General features: G+C 40.7%; 5 protein-coding genes across 5 annotated transcripts; 3 read left to right on the top strand and 2 right to left on the bottom strand.

Annotated features, from left to right (window-relative positions):
* Positions 1 to 139: 139 nt before the first annotated feature.
* PVX_089690 (GTP-binding protein, putative) lies at positions 140 to 2,050 on the bottom strand (the record flags this gene model as incomplete). Its single annotated transcript, XM_001614978.1, has 1 exon — positions 140 to 2,050. The coding sequence occupies one exon, from the start codon at positions 2,048 to 2,050 to the stop codon at positions 140 to 142; it is 1,911 nt and encodes a 636-aa protein (XP_001615028.1).
* A 1,418-nt stretch (positions 2,051 to 3,468) lies between these two features.
* On the top strand, positions 3,469 to 4,445 carry PVX_089685 (hypothetical protein, conserved; the record flags this gene model as incomplete). The annotated part of the gene is made up of 2 exons (XM_001614977.1): positions 3,469 to 3,555; positions 3,708 to 4,445. The coding sequence occupies 2 exons, from the start codon at positions 3,469 to 3,471 to the stop codon at positions 4,443 to 4,445; spliced, it is 825 nt and encodes a 274-aa protein (XP_001615027.1).
* Positions 4,446 to 5,663: 1,218 nt separating this feature from the next.
* PVX_089680 (RNA binding protein, putative) lies at positions 5,664 to 8,375 on the top strand. The gene is made up of 8 exons (XM_001614976.1): positions 5,664 to 5,917; positions 6,219 to 6,329; positions 6,465 to 6,562; positions 6,722 to 6,856; positions 7,029 to 7,156; positions 7,409 to 7,550; positions 7,689 to 7,762; positions 7,938 to 8,375. The coding sequence occupies exons 1-8, from the start codon at positions 5,731 to 5,733 to the stop codon at positions 8,146 to 8,148; spliced, it is 1,086 nt and encodes a 361-aa protein (XP_001615026.1). The 5' UTR covers positions 5,664 to 5,730; the 3' UTR covers positions 8,149 to 8,375.
* Positions 8,376 to 8,724: 349 nt separating this feature from the next.
* On the bottom strand, positions 8,725 to 10,547 carry PVX_089675 (hypothetical protein, conserved; the record flags this gene model as incomplete). Its single annotated transcript, XM_001614975.1, has 3 exons — positions 8,725 to 9,773; positions 10,137 to 10,205; positions 10,448 to 10,547. The coding sequence occupies 3 exons, from the start codon at positions 10,545 to 10,547 to the stop codon at positions 8,725 to 8,727; spliced, it is 1,218 nt and encodes a 405-aa protein (XP_001615025.1).
* Positions 10,548 to 12,079: 1,532 nt separating this feature from the next.
* PVX_089670 (hypothetical protein, conserved) lies at positions 12,080 to 13,306 on the top strand. Its single transcript, XM_001614974.1, has 4 exons — positions 12,080 to 12,284; positions 12,481 to 12,523; positions 12,656 to 12,840; positions 13,065 to 13,306. The coding sequence occupies exons 1-4, from the start codon at positions 12,216 to 12,218 to the stop codon at positions 13,098 to 13,100; spliced, it is 333 nt and encodes a 110-aa protein (XP_001615024.1). The 5' UTR covers positions 12,080 to 12,215; the 3' UTR covers positions 13,101 to 13,306.
* The last annotated feature ends 2,608 nt before the right edge of the window (positions 13,307 to 15,914 follow it).

Genomic DNA, 15,914 nt, shown 5'->3' with positions numbered 1-15,914 from the left:
GAACAAAAAAAAAGGGCGTCACCTAGTAAGGAAGCCACCTAGTAAGGAAGTCCCCTGCTCGCAAGGAAGCCACCTAGTAAGGAAGTCCCCTGCTCGCAAGGAAGCCACCCATTTGCGCTTCCGAGGGGGCGGGCCCCGATCATGGCTCCATCGTATGCTTCGCTAAAAAGTCGGTTAGCTTAAAGGTCACTTCGTTGATTCTCTGCCGCAGTGGGAGTAGCGAATTTTTGTCTTCCGTCGAGATGAACAGGGCATTTTCTTTAATATCTTTCGGGAGGTTAATTTCATCCCAGGTAGTTAGGTCCGCCTTGGTGACAACATCAATCCAAGGTCTGAAGGGAAACAACCCCCTGAGGTAGTAGCGAATATCTACCTGTGATTTGATGGAGGAGAATTTATGGTCATCCTTTTTGAGAGGGTCAAAAATGTACATAACTGCTGAAGGGATATTTTTTAATGAGGAAAGGGAGAGTTTCTCCATGAGGTTTCTTTTCTCTTCAGGCCGATTAATTAATCCTGGAAGGTCCATAATTTGGGTTGTGAATACGTCATTTTGGCTAGTAAAGGAATAGTGGCCTAGATTAAATTCCTTGGTGGTGAAATTATAATCAGCCACCTTAGACTTTGCATTGGTGACAGAATTGAGGACACTGCTCTTCCCTACATTTGTGCACCCTATGATGGAAATGGCTGGTTTGGTAATGTCTATGTATTTAATTTTTCTAACGCATTTAATGTACGAATTGTAGGCATCTAGCCATTTTCTGCCTGACTGTAAGATGATGTTCAGATCTACGATAGCTTCGTTCAGTTTTGAGAAAATTTCTCTGCAAGTTTTTAGGTACTTCATTTGTCCTGCGTATGTCTTCCCCGTGAGAGTTATTAACTTTCTAATTTGTAAAATGTTATTAAGGACGTCACTTAACGAGTTGGCTGCTTCTCCCTCTTTGTAGAAATTTGTGATTGCATTTTCATACAGGCTGTACTGAAATGGGTGCAGATACTTCTTTAAATTTTTGTGTACATTGTAGATGTTATTCAATGGTCGAGAGAGCATCTTTGTGTATAGGTCCACCTTAATGCAGCATTCTTTGCAGATTCTTTTTTTCGTGTGTTTTTCTTTATTTATGTTGTTATAAATGCTGGTGAGTTCTAGCTTTATTTTGTCCTTTTTGGTTCCCCTCACGGAGCCTGCATTTTTGGACCCGCCTTCCTTATCCAAATCGACGTACGGTTCTGCATTCACCGTTTTTCTGTCAACATTTTTAATTAAATATAGGTTTCCCTTTTCTATAAACTTTAGGTACAGGAGAGCGTCTTTAATTACCTTTATGTTGTCCTTAAATTTGGGCAATTTCTGAAAGATGTTCGCGACGTATGTTTTGACGTGGGTCTTTTTTTCCCTCTCTTTGAATATACTGCTGTAGTCTTGGGTATCTTCGAATTTCATTCTTTGGATTCGGTTCGGGTCATCTTTGACTAGCAGGTTGTTGTTTTGTTCCTTCACGGCGTCGCTGCTGGGTTGGGGGTCCTCCCCAGTGTCGCTCTCCGAGATGCTGCCAGTGATGTTGTTGGCAGTGTTACTGGCAGTGTTACTGGCCGTGTTACTGGTCGCGCTACTGGCCGCGCTACTGGCCGCGCCACTGGCAGCCTCGCTGGACGGAGGTGGGTCCCCCCTACCAACACCTGACTCACTTTTATTCAATTTGAAATGCTCATAAATGCGGGAAAAGCCGTAAAATTTTAGGCTTTCCACGGGGGTACATTTATCCGTTTTGTCGCTTTCTTTCTCGTCCGTCATGCGCAAGGGGACGTTCCATTGTTTCCTCCCCCCGTTTATTCCTTTTACGCATTTTACGCATTTTACACATTTTACACATTTTACGCGTTTTACGCGTTTTTCCTTTTTGCAATTGTGAGAGAACGAACGGGCGTGCTCCTTAACATAAAGCAGGGCGTTTCCATCGATTCGGTTTTGTCTCACAAGGGAAAGAGCTACGTGGTAACAAATGGTCGCTGCTATTAGGATGGCCTTGCACACGGTTATCATTTTTTTTTCCTTTTTAAAATTGTTCACCCTTTTTTCGTTCTCTCACCAACGGTTTTGAATGCGACAAACTTTTCATTGGCCTCTGCCTCCCCCCTTTCTGTTCACTCGTCCCCATAGCAGTAGATCCGTGCGCACGTCCGAAAAATTCATGCGTATGGGCACACCTCCCACATGCATATGCGTGTGCGTTCACACACAGGAGTGTATATCACACGTTGGGGGAAAAACAGGACGTTACATTATGCGGTCTTAACGCTCACGTTTTTGAAGCTCCCATTTTTTTTTTTTTTTTCACCCCACCCTTTTTCCCGCTGATTTACATAGCTACACTGCCAAACTGCAGTGAGGGATGTACGTACATGTATGTATAACTTGGGGGGGGGGGAAAAAAAAAACATGCTGGGCGATTTTTCATTCGGCGAAGAAATACATCTTACGGCAGCAGTGAAAAGCATCTAATTAGCTGCGCCATTCACCTGTGGATCCTCGTGCGTCGTGGTTTCGCCATTTGGAGAGAGCAATCGGGGGGGGTAAACTTGGGGATGGCAAATGGGGATATCAACATAGAGATATTAACATGGAGATAGCAATTTGGAGATAGCAATTTGGAGATAGCAACATGGAGATAGCATTTTAAGAATCGCCGCTCACGATCTGCCGCTCCCAATTTGCCGCTTGCCAGTGGGGCCTGCTGGAAAAAGCGCATACCGTTGCGTACGTACACGCCAATTTTTCCGCAGATTTTTTTTTTTTTTTTTATGCATTCAGGTGATCTGAAAAATGGACCAACAATTTTGCATTCGCCTGAGTATTTTTTGTCGCGCGTCCGTTCGTTAATTAACCCATTTGTTCGTTCATTCGTTTGTTTCGTTTTTTTTCTCCCTTTTCACGTTTTTCGCGTTTTTCGTTTTTCCCCCTTTTTTTCCCTTTTTTCGTTTTTTTCCCCCCTTTTCGCCTTTTTTTTTTTTTTTTTTTGCGCCTTTCCCCCTTTGGTCACCTGGCAAGGCACACTTGTGTGTAAAACAGAAAGCCCCAGTTGAACGTTTGGACGCCAAATTTAATTACAACTTTGAGGAGGCGGAACAAGCGAAGGGAAGCAATAAAATGGACCCTCAACTGTACTCACGATTGAGGGATTAACATGGTACATGAGTACACCCGCCGTGCGTTGTACATCATCTGCGCGTTCGAACTATTCCCGTCGCTGTGAGCCATCCTGGGGCGCGAACGCATTCCATTTGAGCAAGCAAAATTACGTAAAAAACGCGAGGCAGGGCAAACTGGGGAAATAGACCAGAGGGAACAGCCCGGACAAACCAGAAAGCTGGAAAACCATAACAATTTTCCCTTTTACGCTTTCCCTTTTTCGCGTTACGTTTTCCTCGCCCGCCGCCCCCCTCCTGCGACACCCAACCAGCATGGGAAACACCGTTCCGTATAACTGCTACGAGCGGTGGGGGAAGAGGACCCCGGATGGGCCCCTCTTGAACTACGATCCGCAGACAGTAAGCAGGCGCGCGCGATTCAGCGATTCAGCGATTCAGCGATTCCGTGTTTCCCCGATTGGCTCGCGTTACGCGAAATGTTCCTACCAATTTTGTGACCATTTCTCCCCATTCTCCCCCTTTTTTTTTTTTTTTTTTTTTTTTTTCGCTAGCCAAACAACGGATCGCTAGCAACCCTGCTCGAAAACTTTAACTACGAATCGGCGGAAGAGACATACAACGGAAGTGCCAAAAAGGGTCACACACCAAGCCAAGTTTACCAGGGGGGGGGAACCCCCAACAGCAGCGTCAACACGAATAATAGAAGCTACAACAATAGCGCGAACATTAACAGTAATGCAAGCTATAACAGTAACGCGAACTATAACAGTAGCGCGAACTATAACAACACAAATCACATAACCCCCAAGGTGGTTAGAAATGCGAGGAGGAGACCCACGTATTCACCAACGGCGAGGAAAATAAACCTGGAAACGGAAGAAGAGGAAGAGGAGGATAAATTATCAACAGACAATTCAGATGAGCACATTTCAGCCAAAGATATAAAAGAGGAAAAAATAAAACAGTACAGAAAAACGTTAACAAAAGTTGTAAAAATAAAGACAGCCATTTTTCATGAAACTGTTAAAGTTACTTGCTCAAAGGATGGAAAGATGTTGGAGTGGTACAAGGGAAAGGCAGAAGGGGACGGGAAGAAAAAACCAATTGGATCATTTTCTCTAAATAAAATAACTTCAGTACGAACCAAAGTAGACAACCTCAAGTCGCTAGAAATAGCAGTGAGTAGCGTTAATATAAGTACCTATTTGTTTATTTTCAAAACGAGAGAAGAGAGGGAAAGCTGGCAGAACAACTTAGAGTCGTTTAGGAAAATTATGAGCATGAAGTAGCGCGTACGCGGAGTGGTGCTCTCGGATGTGCGTCGAAGAGAGGGGGAACCCTCTCAAAAGGGTAAATAAGGAGGTAGGCATAGCTAGCTGGATGGATAACTCCCCCGTCGCGCTCCCCCGAATTTGATTTTAACTCCTTTTTTCATTTTAATTAGCATAATTTTGCGCTCACAAAACACGCGGCGAAAAAAAGAAAAAATGTGCGGTAAGGAGGAGGAGAAGCAGAAGAAGGGAAAAATTGCGGAGAATCCTTCCATTCCATTCCGTTACATCTTTTTTTTTTTCTTTTTTTTTTTTTCGAATAAGCGTTTGCCGCGACCCGGCACGGAACAGCCCCTTTAGCTTTCTTCCTCTCGTTTTATGCCCTTTTCCTTTTTTTTCGTTTCTAAGTTCGCGTAATTTTTTAGTCCCCGACAGCCCCCTCCCGTCGGTGTTATTTCCCCGCGTTCCCCTCGGTACGCGAATTTGCATGCTCGTAAGAAGTATGCACGTACGTATATTTGGATGTGACGGCATGCACATTTAATCGACTCTCTCATAGTTTGCACGTCACCGTTTTTTTTCCCTCTTTTCCCAATTTCTGCATCAGGGGAGGGTTTAAAAAAATGGGAAAAAAAGGAATCACCACTGTATGATGCATCCGCTTCTTTTTTTCTGCGCATCTATTTTGTGCTTTAACTAAAAGATGCTTTTCTTAAATTGCTAACAAAACACAAAGGAGGGTGCGTAAAAATAGCAGCATCGCTTCTAACAGGTGGGTAACGACATAGGGATGTCAAGCAATTCTTTCATTTTTTTTTTTTTTCTCTCCTGCATGTAAAGGTGGGTGCACACATGGTTAAGCGGCATGTCTACTTTACATATCTCCGCGTATCTGCGTATCTGCGTATCTTATCTTACTGTGCGTTTTTATTTTTTTCTCTCTGCTCACCGGAAGGTAGGCAGCGTGTTCGGATTTACCTCTTGAGTAGCGCGGGGAGGAGGGTCAACCTGGAAGTCGAGGCTCCGAGCGAGAGAAGCAAATCGAGAGAGGCTACGCTAAAGAAGCTACGCGAAAAATAACTTAAAAAAAAACAGCGAGGAGAGCGGCTCCCTTGTGCATACCCCACCTCCCACATCACACCCATCAATCGTCTGACACTCTACGCTTGTGCCCACGCACACACGAAGTTATGCCCCAATTAACATTATATGAGAAAATACATAGAGAGCAAATCCGCATGTGAAAGAAAAGCGCGCGAGGGTATATAATTCATCTCTGATAGATAAAAGGAGCTCTGCAAAAATGACTCCCAATGACCTTGCGAGTGAATCGAGTGACGCTGATGGATCTTCCAAAACGAGGGAGTCCCAAAATGATGAAACTGAGAAAAAGAACATAGACGATGCTTCCAAAGGCAGTGAGGTGGAAGACAATTGTGAGCGAAGAGAAAAACGGGATAGAAGTTCCTCTCGCGAGTCGTACAGGCCAGGTAAAGCGCGCCGATGTATTGCACACACATCTTCGTTTGCATCTACCTACGTGCATATGTGCCACATACGTATGAGGAGTGTACCCCACGTATGGAAATGTTAGGCACTCTCTTTTGCCACACAAATGAGCACACCTAAATGGTTGCCAGGCATCAATAATTCACCAGTTGTGTGTGTGCCTCTACCTGTTCTTTTTCTGTCGCAACTTTTGTTAAATTTTATTTTGCCCCTTTCCTCGAGTCTACATTCCCTTTTTCATCAAAATAAAAAAAAAAAAAAAATTATTCCTGACCTGTTCAGAAAAAAAGAAGCTGTGCTGTTGTCACGAAAAGGGCACCTCCAAGTGCTCCAGCAAATCCGGGAAGAGTGGCTCAACCCCTAAGGTGAAGAATTCGGACACGCTAAGCACAGGTAGGAGCGAAAATTTTACCCTTTTTTGTGATCGCTACCGCGGACAGGTGGTGTGCGCGTTTGTTCTCCCCCCACACACATATACTTGTGCGCGCACAGACGTAGGCAAACCCATGTATTCCTCTTCACGCGCAGCCTCCACAGGAATCAACGAATGTGCAAACAGCTCGGAGAGCATAAATGAGCCCTTTAAATTTTTTATCGGTGGTATTCCACAGAACATCTCAAATAAGGTAACGAGCGCCCCCTTTCGATAGGGCATGCCATGCTTGCTCTTTACTTCTACAGAATGGACCACTGCGTCACTGTTTGTCCGTCTACTACGTGGCTGCCCGTTACCCCTCCCTCATGCGCACTTTCGCGGTGTAACTTTTCCCTCCACCTCTTCGCAGTACCTAATAGAATACTTCGAAAAATACGGGCCCGTGCAGAATGCGGTCATCGCGCAAGACCACGAGACGAAGAGAAACAGGGGATTTGCGTTCGTTACAATGTCATCTCAAATAAATAAAGATAAAATCCTAATAGTATATAGAAATATAGAATAGTTCCTCAAATGAATAGGCGCAGATTACGCAGCGTTGTGATGTGTATTTATATGCACGCAGGGGCGGAAGTGTGCACATGCATATGTGTATGTGTGCGTTTTATTTTATTATTTTATTTATTTTTTTTTTTTTTTTTTCCGTTCCCCTTCAGGACACGCATGAATTCAACGGGAAGAGAGTGGACGTTCGCGAGGAGCATAACACGACCCCCTCAGACATCCAGCGTAAAATATTCGTAGGAGGACTGAACTACTACTGGACTAAGGACACCCTGGAGAGGTATGAACTGCTGCGTTAAAGGAGGGGAGGGATAACCTTTTCAAAAATTGCACCTCCTTACGCGTAGCGATGAGGATGTGTGCCTGCATAGATGCTCATGAACGAGCTGACAGACGGGGGTGTAAAGGGATGTATCCCCCGACACCTTTCTATTTTTCCCTTTTATCTTTCCCGTTTATCTTTCTCGTTTATCTTTCCCTTTTTTCCCTTTTATTTTCCCCTTTTTCCCCTTTTTTTTTCACCCTCGCGCAGCTACTTCTCCGCCTTCGGCGAAATCGATGTAGTTCAAATTGTGTTGGATTCTTCGGGCAGATCCCGATGTTTTGGCTTTGTGGTCTTCGCAAATGAATCATCCGTGGCCAAAGTTCTGAAGCACAGGCGGCACAAAATATACGTAAGCGCAGGAGAAAATATAATTCCCGGAGAGGACCAAATAACTGCGCATGGGATAAGCAGTCCCATTCCGTTTTTCGCTAGCCATTCTTTCAAACCGCCTTTTCCTTTTCGTTTCTGCTCCCCTTTCCCCTCTTAGGACAAGATGGTCGAGGTTAGAAAAGCGGAGCCCAAAAAGCCCAAGATGGCCATGAAACGGCAACACACCAAAAGGTAAGCGCGAAAATGAGTAGTGGATTTTTCCCGCTCCCCTACGGAGGAAACGCGCAGTGAAAATTGTAAACGGTTCGTGCGTGTACACACACGTGTGAGCACGCGTGGTAACGCTTGGCACAATGTCACTTGTTCCCACTTGCGCTTGCTTCCCCCCACTTCCCCCCCCGTGCAGCCGCTCCAAGTTCGCGCACCCCCCGCCATTCATGGCGCCCTTCCCCTGCAACAAAGAAACGATGGCGCACTGGGCTAACTTTATGTACAACGCTTGTGGAATGCCCTTTTTATTTAACCACCGATTTCAAAACATGCCGGATTTTTACCCGAACTACGGCTTCTATCCCAACCCGATGGAAAACTCGCATCCGCCAGATTATAACAACTAGCTGCCGCGATGTTGTGACGTTGCTGTGATGCTTGCGCAGTTACACCTTTTTTGCGCACCTTCAGTGATGATGGTGGTGTCTCTTTGGTGGTTCCCTAATTTTGCCGTTAATACCCATTGTGATGATAATTTTTTTTTTTTTTTTTCTTTCCTCAAGAAAGGGAGCCTTTTAATGTACATTGTTGGCGATGCATTGTTCTTTGCAAAGTGTCTTAATATTTTACATAAATGGCAAAAAATGCAAGAAATGCAAAAAATGCAAAAAATGCAAAAAATGCAAAAAATGCAAAAAATGCAAAAAATGCAAAAAATGCAAAAAATGCAAAAAATGCAAAAAACTGCAAAAACGTGGTATTTATTGTAATGTAAAAATGGCTAAAAAAAGGGGTAGAATTTTTCTTACCAACAAATGGGGGGACAAAAAATGGACGCGCGTAGGGGTGTTGTGCCGGAATGGACGCCGAGGCGCTGGGGGGGAACAAAAAATAAAACCAACTCAAACGCGCACTTAAAGTTAAAGTACAAAATAGGCGGATCTCCTATTTCAAGTCTCCAAAAAGTGGGGGCGAAAAATATTTCACTTAACGCAAAAAAAGGTTTTTATGTTTTTTTTGCTTGGATGAGAACTTGAAGACTTCTCTCTGTCTGAACTAGGGCAGTTCATTTCTTCCTCCTCCTTAGAATTGTTTTTCTTTTTTTTGTCATTTTTGGCCTGAAGGTCATTTTTTCTTTTATTATACCTTTTTTTTAGGTTTAAAAAATTAAAAAAGGAATTGATTTTCCTTTTTTTGTCTTTCGCCTTGTTCTCGTCACTGGGTGACGTCTTTGCACTTTTACGGCTTTTAAAGAACCCGTAGGAACGTGTATTATTCTTATACGTAGGGGATTCATTTTTGCTTTTTTTCAATTCGTTCCTTTTGGGCTTATTGCCCTGGTTGTCTGCAGGGTGAGAGTTGGGAGCGCTGTCCTCGTGGTCACCAGCGCGGTTATCATCACTGTCCCTATCCTCTCCATTACTCATATCCTCATTAAGATCCCAAAAACTCCCATCGTCCAGGTCGTCACCACTCTCGTCAGCAGCGTCCCTGTTTGTAGGGCCACCGCCTAACCTTTGCATTAATGATATGCCCCTCCTGCTGGCATCTACTTCCTCCCCTGATTTTTTCGAATTTAGGGAAACTATTCTCTCCGCAGAATAGCTTTTCTTGGATATATCACTTACCTTTTTTTGCGCAAAAAATTTACTTTTTGAAGAATATGCACAACTTTTCATTCGCAAAAAATCGTTCAGGTTCTCCTTGTTACTTTCATTCACTTTATTAGTAATGGTCGAATCTTCTTTATGCGCAAATGTATTTCTGTAGTTGCTTAGTATAGACAATTTCTCCCCACTTTTGCTTTTGAAGCTATCAGGTGGAGTCTTGGTCTTACTGTTCCAGGTGGAACGATTGCCAAATAATTTTTTGTTCAGACTGTCGGCTATCGATGCGTTGGATATGCTAAATTTATTTGCTTTATCTACATCGTCCTTTTCCTCGGTCGCTTCTTTCTTTTCTGGCGGGAGGAAGTTGACATTTTTTTTCACCACATTGTCGTTTTTCCTGTAAAGCATTAACTCGGCAATTTCTGCGCGGGAAAATTGATGGAGAAAATGAACGAAAAAAAAAGTGCAAAAAAAAAAGCAGTTAAAATGAAGAAGTAAAAGGGATTTTTTTTTTTTTTTTCGGGGCCCCGCGAAGCCTTGTCGAAATTTCCTTCACCTCGTATGTACGTATATGTGGATACATTTGTGTGCGCACATGGTCGCGTAAGAGGCCGCGTACATGGTCACGTACATGTAGGCGTACCCATACGCGCTCGCTCCAAAGCGTGCATCCATGTGTATATACATATATTATGCGCAAAAAGAAAAAAAAAAACGGGCTAAACGCAGCCTAGACCACGCATAAATTCCGTTTCGCATATATGCATGGTAATTTTTTCCTTTACTTAGTTGCTTTTCCCTTATGGATGAATGGACCTTGGGGTTTTCCGCAATTTCCTTTTCATTGTTAAGCCCTGAAAAATCGGAAAAAGGTGTTTTTTTTTTTTAGAAGGCAAAGATGCCACGCAGCTGGCACAAGCGCTGATAAGACAATAAAAGCACAGCGTTGGTGACTCTGTGAAGACATCGAGAGGGTTAAAATCGGTCCCTTCCTTTTGCAAGAGAAGGGGCGAGTTTATCTGGACAAAGCGCAACGTATGCGTAACAAACGCGTAGCTACAAACGCTCCCTACGCGTTGTAACGCATTTTGCATACCCGTGAAGGGGGATCCTTTTAATGGCGCACTCCTTGTGTAATTCATTTTCTTATGTGCGGTTGTGCGCTTGCGTTTGGAATTCCTGTACTCGCTCAACATTTGTTAAAATGATTTATCTACTTGGGGCCATTTGTTGAAAGGGGTGAGGCGCTATTGGCCTTATTTTGCTATTTATTTTTTTTTTGTAGGGAAAAAAATAAATGCAAGATATGTAACGAAAAAAAAAGTGCGCAGTTGCACAAATGGGGAGGGGGGCTGCTGTGGGGGGAATAAAATAAAAGAATTAAGCTTACGCAAAAGCACACGCATGTAGGAATTGTTTGCACAATTTTAAAGTTACGGTTGTGCATAAAATTTTCCCCTTTTTTTTCCGTGCAAACATTTTAAAAAATGGAACTATTATGTTAGCAAAAATGTTATGTTAACAAAAAAAAAATGTGAAGGAATAGACAAACATAATGTGAAACAGCCTTATTTCTACAAATTGCGAAAAGGCAGGTGTCCACTTTTGTGTGTGGGATCCCATTTTGCTGGAAACATGTTGGGTCATGCGAAAGTTTAAATGTTTACATCTCAATATGACAGCAACGTCTTTTCTTTTTGAAAAGGTGAAAAACGTGGAAAGGGAATTTTCCTTTTCAGACTTTCATTTTGCGCTTGAATTTATTGCCAAATGTGGACCAAGGGGTTGTAAAAAAAAAGAAGAAAAAAAAAAAAAAAAAAAAAAAAAACTCATTTTTCCTCCACAAATGGGGGTCAGCTTATGAGTGAAACAAATTACATTATGACGTGCGTTTCTCCTCATTGCCAGTTCACAACGCCGAATGAGCATTTTTCCATTTTTTCGAAATTTGGGGTTAAAATGAAAGTAAATTTGTTCGCCATCTGATTTGATGCAATTTGGTTTGTTCATCTGTTTGTTTTTTTTGAACGTGTTGTCCAAGTGACAGTTGTTAAGTAGATCGAACGCCGCGCAAAGCGCTTTTGACTTCGGGCATTCTGGCCCCAGACCTTATTCCTTTTTTTCTTTTCAAAGACGAATTTGTACACTGTTTTAATACTTACGATGGACTGATCTTTCAGAAAAGACTTGCAAAAAAAATTTCCTCCACTTTTAACATTGTCAGTATAAAATTTTTCATTTCCTTCATTTGGCTAGTAAGATGTGAAACTACGACTTTTCCCACTACAATGGCTATTTTTCTTTGAACAGAGGCAGGAGTTATGGGGAGGTGTCCCCCTTACGTTAAAATGAGCATCACATATGTAGCGGATTGTTTGTTTATAAATTTTATGACAATGGTGGCGACGAGGCCTTACCCTTTCAGAACCCCTAACATGAAGTACTTCCACCTCTCAAGAGCAGGGGCACTCACAAGGGTTTTTTTTGCTATTTTCAAAAGTAAAATTTTTTTTTGAATTTTTTTTTTTTTTTTCCTTATTTTTCACTTTAAAAATTTGGGATATTAATAAACCCAACGAAATGCATAGCAGCCCATCTTGTTATTACCATTTTGTTACCATTTAGTTGGCCTTTTTTTTTTTTTTTTTTTTTCTTTGCATCTTTTTCCCCTCTTATGCTTTCCTAACAAAAGAATAACATTTTTTCAAACCTTCTTTTCCAAAATCTTACGAATGCGTAATAGATGAAGGTTGCCAAATCGCAGGCATTCTTTTTCTTAAAATGATAAAAAAAACTATGCCTGGGGGATGGAACTAAATAAATCATCACTAGATGAACATTTTTAAGCTTACCATTTTTTAAAGATGACAAAACCAAGTGAAAAAAATGACAGCAGATTGTTTAGGAAGCTGCTCCACGAGAAATTGACAAAGGTTAACCAAAATGAATTTCCCCCCTTTTCGCAATAACAGAACTGATTAGGAAAATGCAAATATATGCCTATCACGCAACGTACAAACACGCGTGTTTCAATTTTGAGTCCCTACTCATGCGTCTGTGCGTGCATACACATTTGACAAAGAAAAAACCTTTTTTACACGAACCCCAATTTTGTTTTTTCCTCCACAGAACGAAATGGATGACGCTTTTTTTTATTGTAAGCAAGTGATAGGTAAGGGGGAAATATGCAGTTCGCATAGAAAGCGTAAACGTGAGACCCCCACCTGTACATAAAAATATCATGTGCGTATGTATACGTGCTTCTCATTTTTATTCCCCTTTGGCATTATTTTTAACGACGTAGGCATCGCAGCGGGGATACTCTCTGGAATTTTGCGCATTAAAGGCATTTGGGGATTTCTCTTTTTTTTCATTTTCCAGTTTCTGACGTCCTTCGCCCTGTACAACAAAAAAATAGATGAAAATCATTTTATGGACAATTATAGCATCGCAACGAGCAACGTATTTGTTGGGCTTTCTGCATTTCTGGTATGTGAAAAGGGGCACAAAAGTGTGCACATGTGAATACGTGCGTGTGGACATATGTACATATATACATATTTTTTTTTGTGTATATATTTACGTATTCATTTCCGTGGATGATAAGCAAAATGCTGAATCTGCTGTTGGGGATGAAAACTCATCCCCAGTTGTGCAGAATTGCAGATAAAGCAAACATCATGTACGTTTCATTTTTTATTTTTTTACCGAAGGTGTCATGGATAACCATCAACACGTTGTTAATTTGAGTGAGTTGCATGAGCGCAGAAGTGAAAAGAAACGGCAGTGCGAAGTGGCAAATAAATTTTTGCGACAAAGGAAAAGAGCTTCATTAACATGTCGAACACAACTGGAAGATGCTACGAAAGCGTTTCATAGGAGCAAAATTGGGAGCAATGTTACACCGTCAAAATTGTACCTTTTAAGCATATCGCCTAGCGTACACAAAGCAAGAGTATAGAACTACGTTTTTTTGAGCGAACTGCCCAAGTGAACATCCTCCCATTTTGCTTGAATGGCGAATAAAATAATTCCGCTCAACATACTGCGGTTTCTTGTTCCCCCGAAGTAACATCTCCCCTTTAACAATGTAGCAATTTTTTTTTTGTCACATTTTTAGTATAAATTTTAAAAGAAATGTAACTGATAGATTTTTACAAAATAAAGACAGTGGAGGTGTGCGTCTTTCATTTTAGCAAAAGGTATAATTTCACCTAGTGTACTCACAAATAATTTAACAAGGGGGTACAACACGATGTTACTTCTTTTCAACGCGCAAACGTTTTTAGTCATAACAAAATCGCTCTTTTAAACGTGAGCAAGACAGCTGTGAGATTGCTTAAAGTGCCACGTCTCGCATCTTCAAGTAGTTCATGAATACATTCACATGTAAAGACAAAATGTTTTAAGAAATACAGTGAAACTGTATTTTAAACGATGCTGTGTAGTACGAGGCGTGTAAATATGTTCGTAAGCCCCAGTTCATCGTGCTGAAAAGGCAAATTATTTTGTGCTCTCAGAAAAAAACCAAAACTGAGTACAGTTAACATTTGCAGTTTTGCCAAGGAGAAACTACAACGTTTAGCAAGCTCTAAAAGATAAAAAGAAGGTGTTTAACATATGTAAGGCAACCGTTTGTTCTTTTCCACTCTTCACATTTTGAATTCCTGCATCCCATTTGGTAAAATTTAGACAAAATAGAAGTTCTGTGTTCACTCAAGAGCGAGATAAACTTATAACGTACACGTAAGCATGTGTATCCATCAAAAAGTTTATATGCATGACTACGAATCGTTATTCAACTTATGCGAAATATGCGCGAACGAAGGATAATTTTTTTCGTATATAAAGAATTTGTTATGCGAGACGTTAACGAACGAATTTTTTCTCAAACATGATATGAGAAGCGTCTCTCTCAACATATCAAAAAAGCTAATTTGAATTTTTTTTTTTTTTTTTTTTTTTTTTAACAATAACGCAACAGTTTTTACAATTTAATGGCGAATTAAAAAATTAACACCTTTTCGAGGTACACCCCATCACATATTTATAAAAATTACACTGCATAAAATGTCAAAGTGAGTGAATGAACCCTGCACGCACACGACAATTCAACCTGTTTGATGAAAACGTAAATTTATATTGCGTACATGTGAACATATTTTTGTCGCGTTGCATACCAATTATATGCATGTGTATACTCAATTTCATATTTGCAAAAGACAACAATTCATGCTAGTTCAATGAATCCCATTTGCACGTAATTTCCGAAACAGCCACGCAAAATTACTCACATTGTTAAGAGGCAAATGGCCACTACTCGCTTACATATATACGCAATGTTTTATATATACATGTAACCAAAGCTTAAAAGACTCAACATTTTTGCTATTTTACCTTTTTTCTTTTCAAGCTGTCACCGTACACAATTATTACAACTGTCCCGCAAATACGTGCGCTTCAAAATAAGACACAAAAGGGCAACACAATTGTGCAAAGCATTTTTAGTATTATATCCGTTGTTAAAAAATACAGAATTTCTGTTTAAGGAGTTGAGCTGTGTACCCATTTTTTCTTCAAAATATCATTTAATTTTTTACAACCGCGTTTATTTTTACGCATCTTTATAAATGTCGTAGCGCTGTTAAGCCTTTTTCATTAAAATTAAAATTTTTACCTCTAGATACCAGAAATGAATAAGTACATTTTGTCCAAAGAAAGGGTAACTTTAAAAGATACACATATATACATACACATGCGCGTGTACCATTTGTTATGTTAGTATCCAAAATTACTTCATGCCCTGTCTACACTCACACAAATTTTTACCTTTTTAATCTCGCCTTTAAGAGGTTGGAAATAGAGTCCATATTTAACGAATTTGATAAGAATAAAAATGGATTAGATGGGAAGCAGCTAATATATTTACTAAAATCGATTGGCATATACCTGAACAAAGACGAATCCGCGGCTTTATTGGACGGTGAAGCAAACATTTCCTATATTTTTATTACCCCCATTTTGCTCTTTTTTTATGTATTTTTCTTAACTTATAAGTATTTTTAATAGTTCATACTGTACATTATAACGTTTAACAATACATTAATGTTGTAATTTATTTTTGCTCTTACAAAATGTAGAATGTAGGATACACGGTAACCTAAATTTAAATAATTTCTACGCCATTATGCAAGAATTTTACTATGATGAAAATATTGGAAAATTGCTATTAACGTCACTGCAAGCTCATACAAGGGAAAGCACTAAAACGATTACCATTGCGAAGCTGAAAAATTTGTTGATGACGTTGGGTAGGAGACTAAAAGTGTCTATTTGTGTCCATATACATAAATGCGGTTTAATGCAGCTCCTCGGGTGCAAACGTGTTATGTGTTACATTTCCAATTAAAGAAAAAGGAAACAAAAAAAATTCATTCCAATACAGGCACCGGTGTGAGGCTGACAGAAGATGAAGTAGACGCCTTTTTAAATGTAGAATTCAATGCGAATAAAAACAAGGACATATCATTTGATGATTTTATATACAAGTAAACGGAAAAGCA

Source organism: Plasmodium vivax, chromosome 5, assembly GCF_000002415.2.
Source record: "Plasmodium vivax chromosome 5, whole genome shotgun sequence".
Classification (NCBI taxonomy): Eukaryota; Apicomplexa; class Aconoidasida; order Haemosporida; family Plasmodiidae; genus Plasmodium; species Plasmodium vivax.
This window is presented reverse-complemented; position numbering and strand designations above follow the sequence as displayed.

Bases quoted from the DNA above. Each gene is read 5' to 3' on its own strand.
- PVX_089670 (XM_001614974.1), top strand. From the start codon at position 12,216: ATGACAAAACCAAGTGAAAAAAATGACAGCAGATTGTTTAGGAAGCTG. The intron at 12,524-12,655 runs GTAAGGGGGAAA...TTAACGACGTAG, and splicing joins TTATTGTAAGCAAGTGATAG to GCATCGCAGCGGGGATACTC. The intron at 12,841-13,064 runs GTATGTGAAAAG...TTTTTACCGAAG, and splicing joins TTGGGCTTTCTGCATTTCTG to GTGTCATGGATAACCATCAA.
- PVX_089680 (XM_001614976.1), top strand. From the start codon at position 5,731: ATGACTCCCAATGACCTTGCGAGTGAATCGAGTGACGCTGATGGATCT. The intron at 7,157-7,408 runs GTATGAACTGCT...ACCCTCGCGCAG, and splicing joins ACTAAGGACACCCTGGAGAG to CTACTTCTCCGCCTTCGGCG. The intron at 7,551-7,688 runs GTAAGCGCAGGA...TTCCCCTCTTAG, and splicing joins ACAGGCGGCACAAAATATAC to GACAAGATGGTCGAGGTTAG.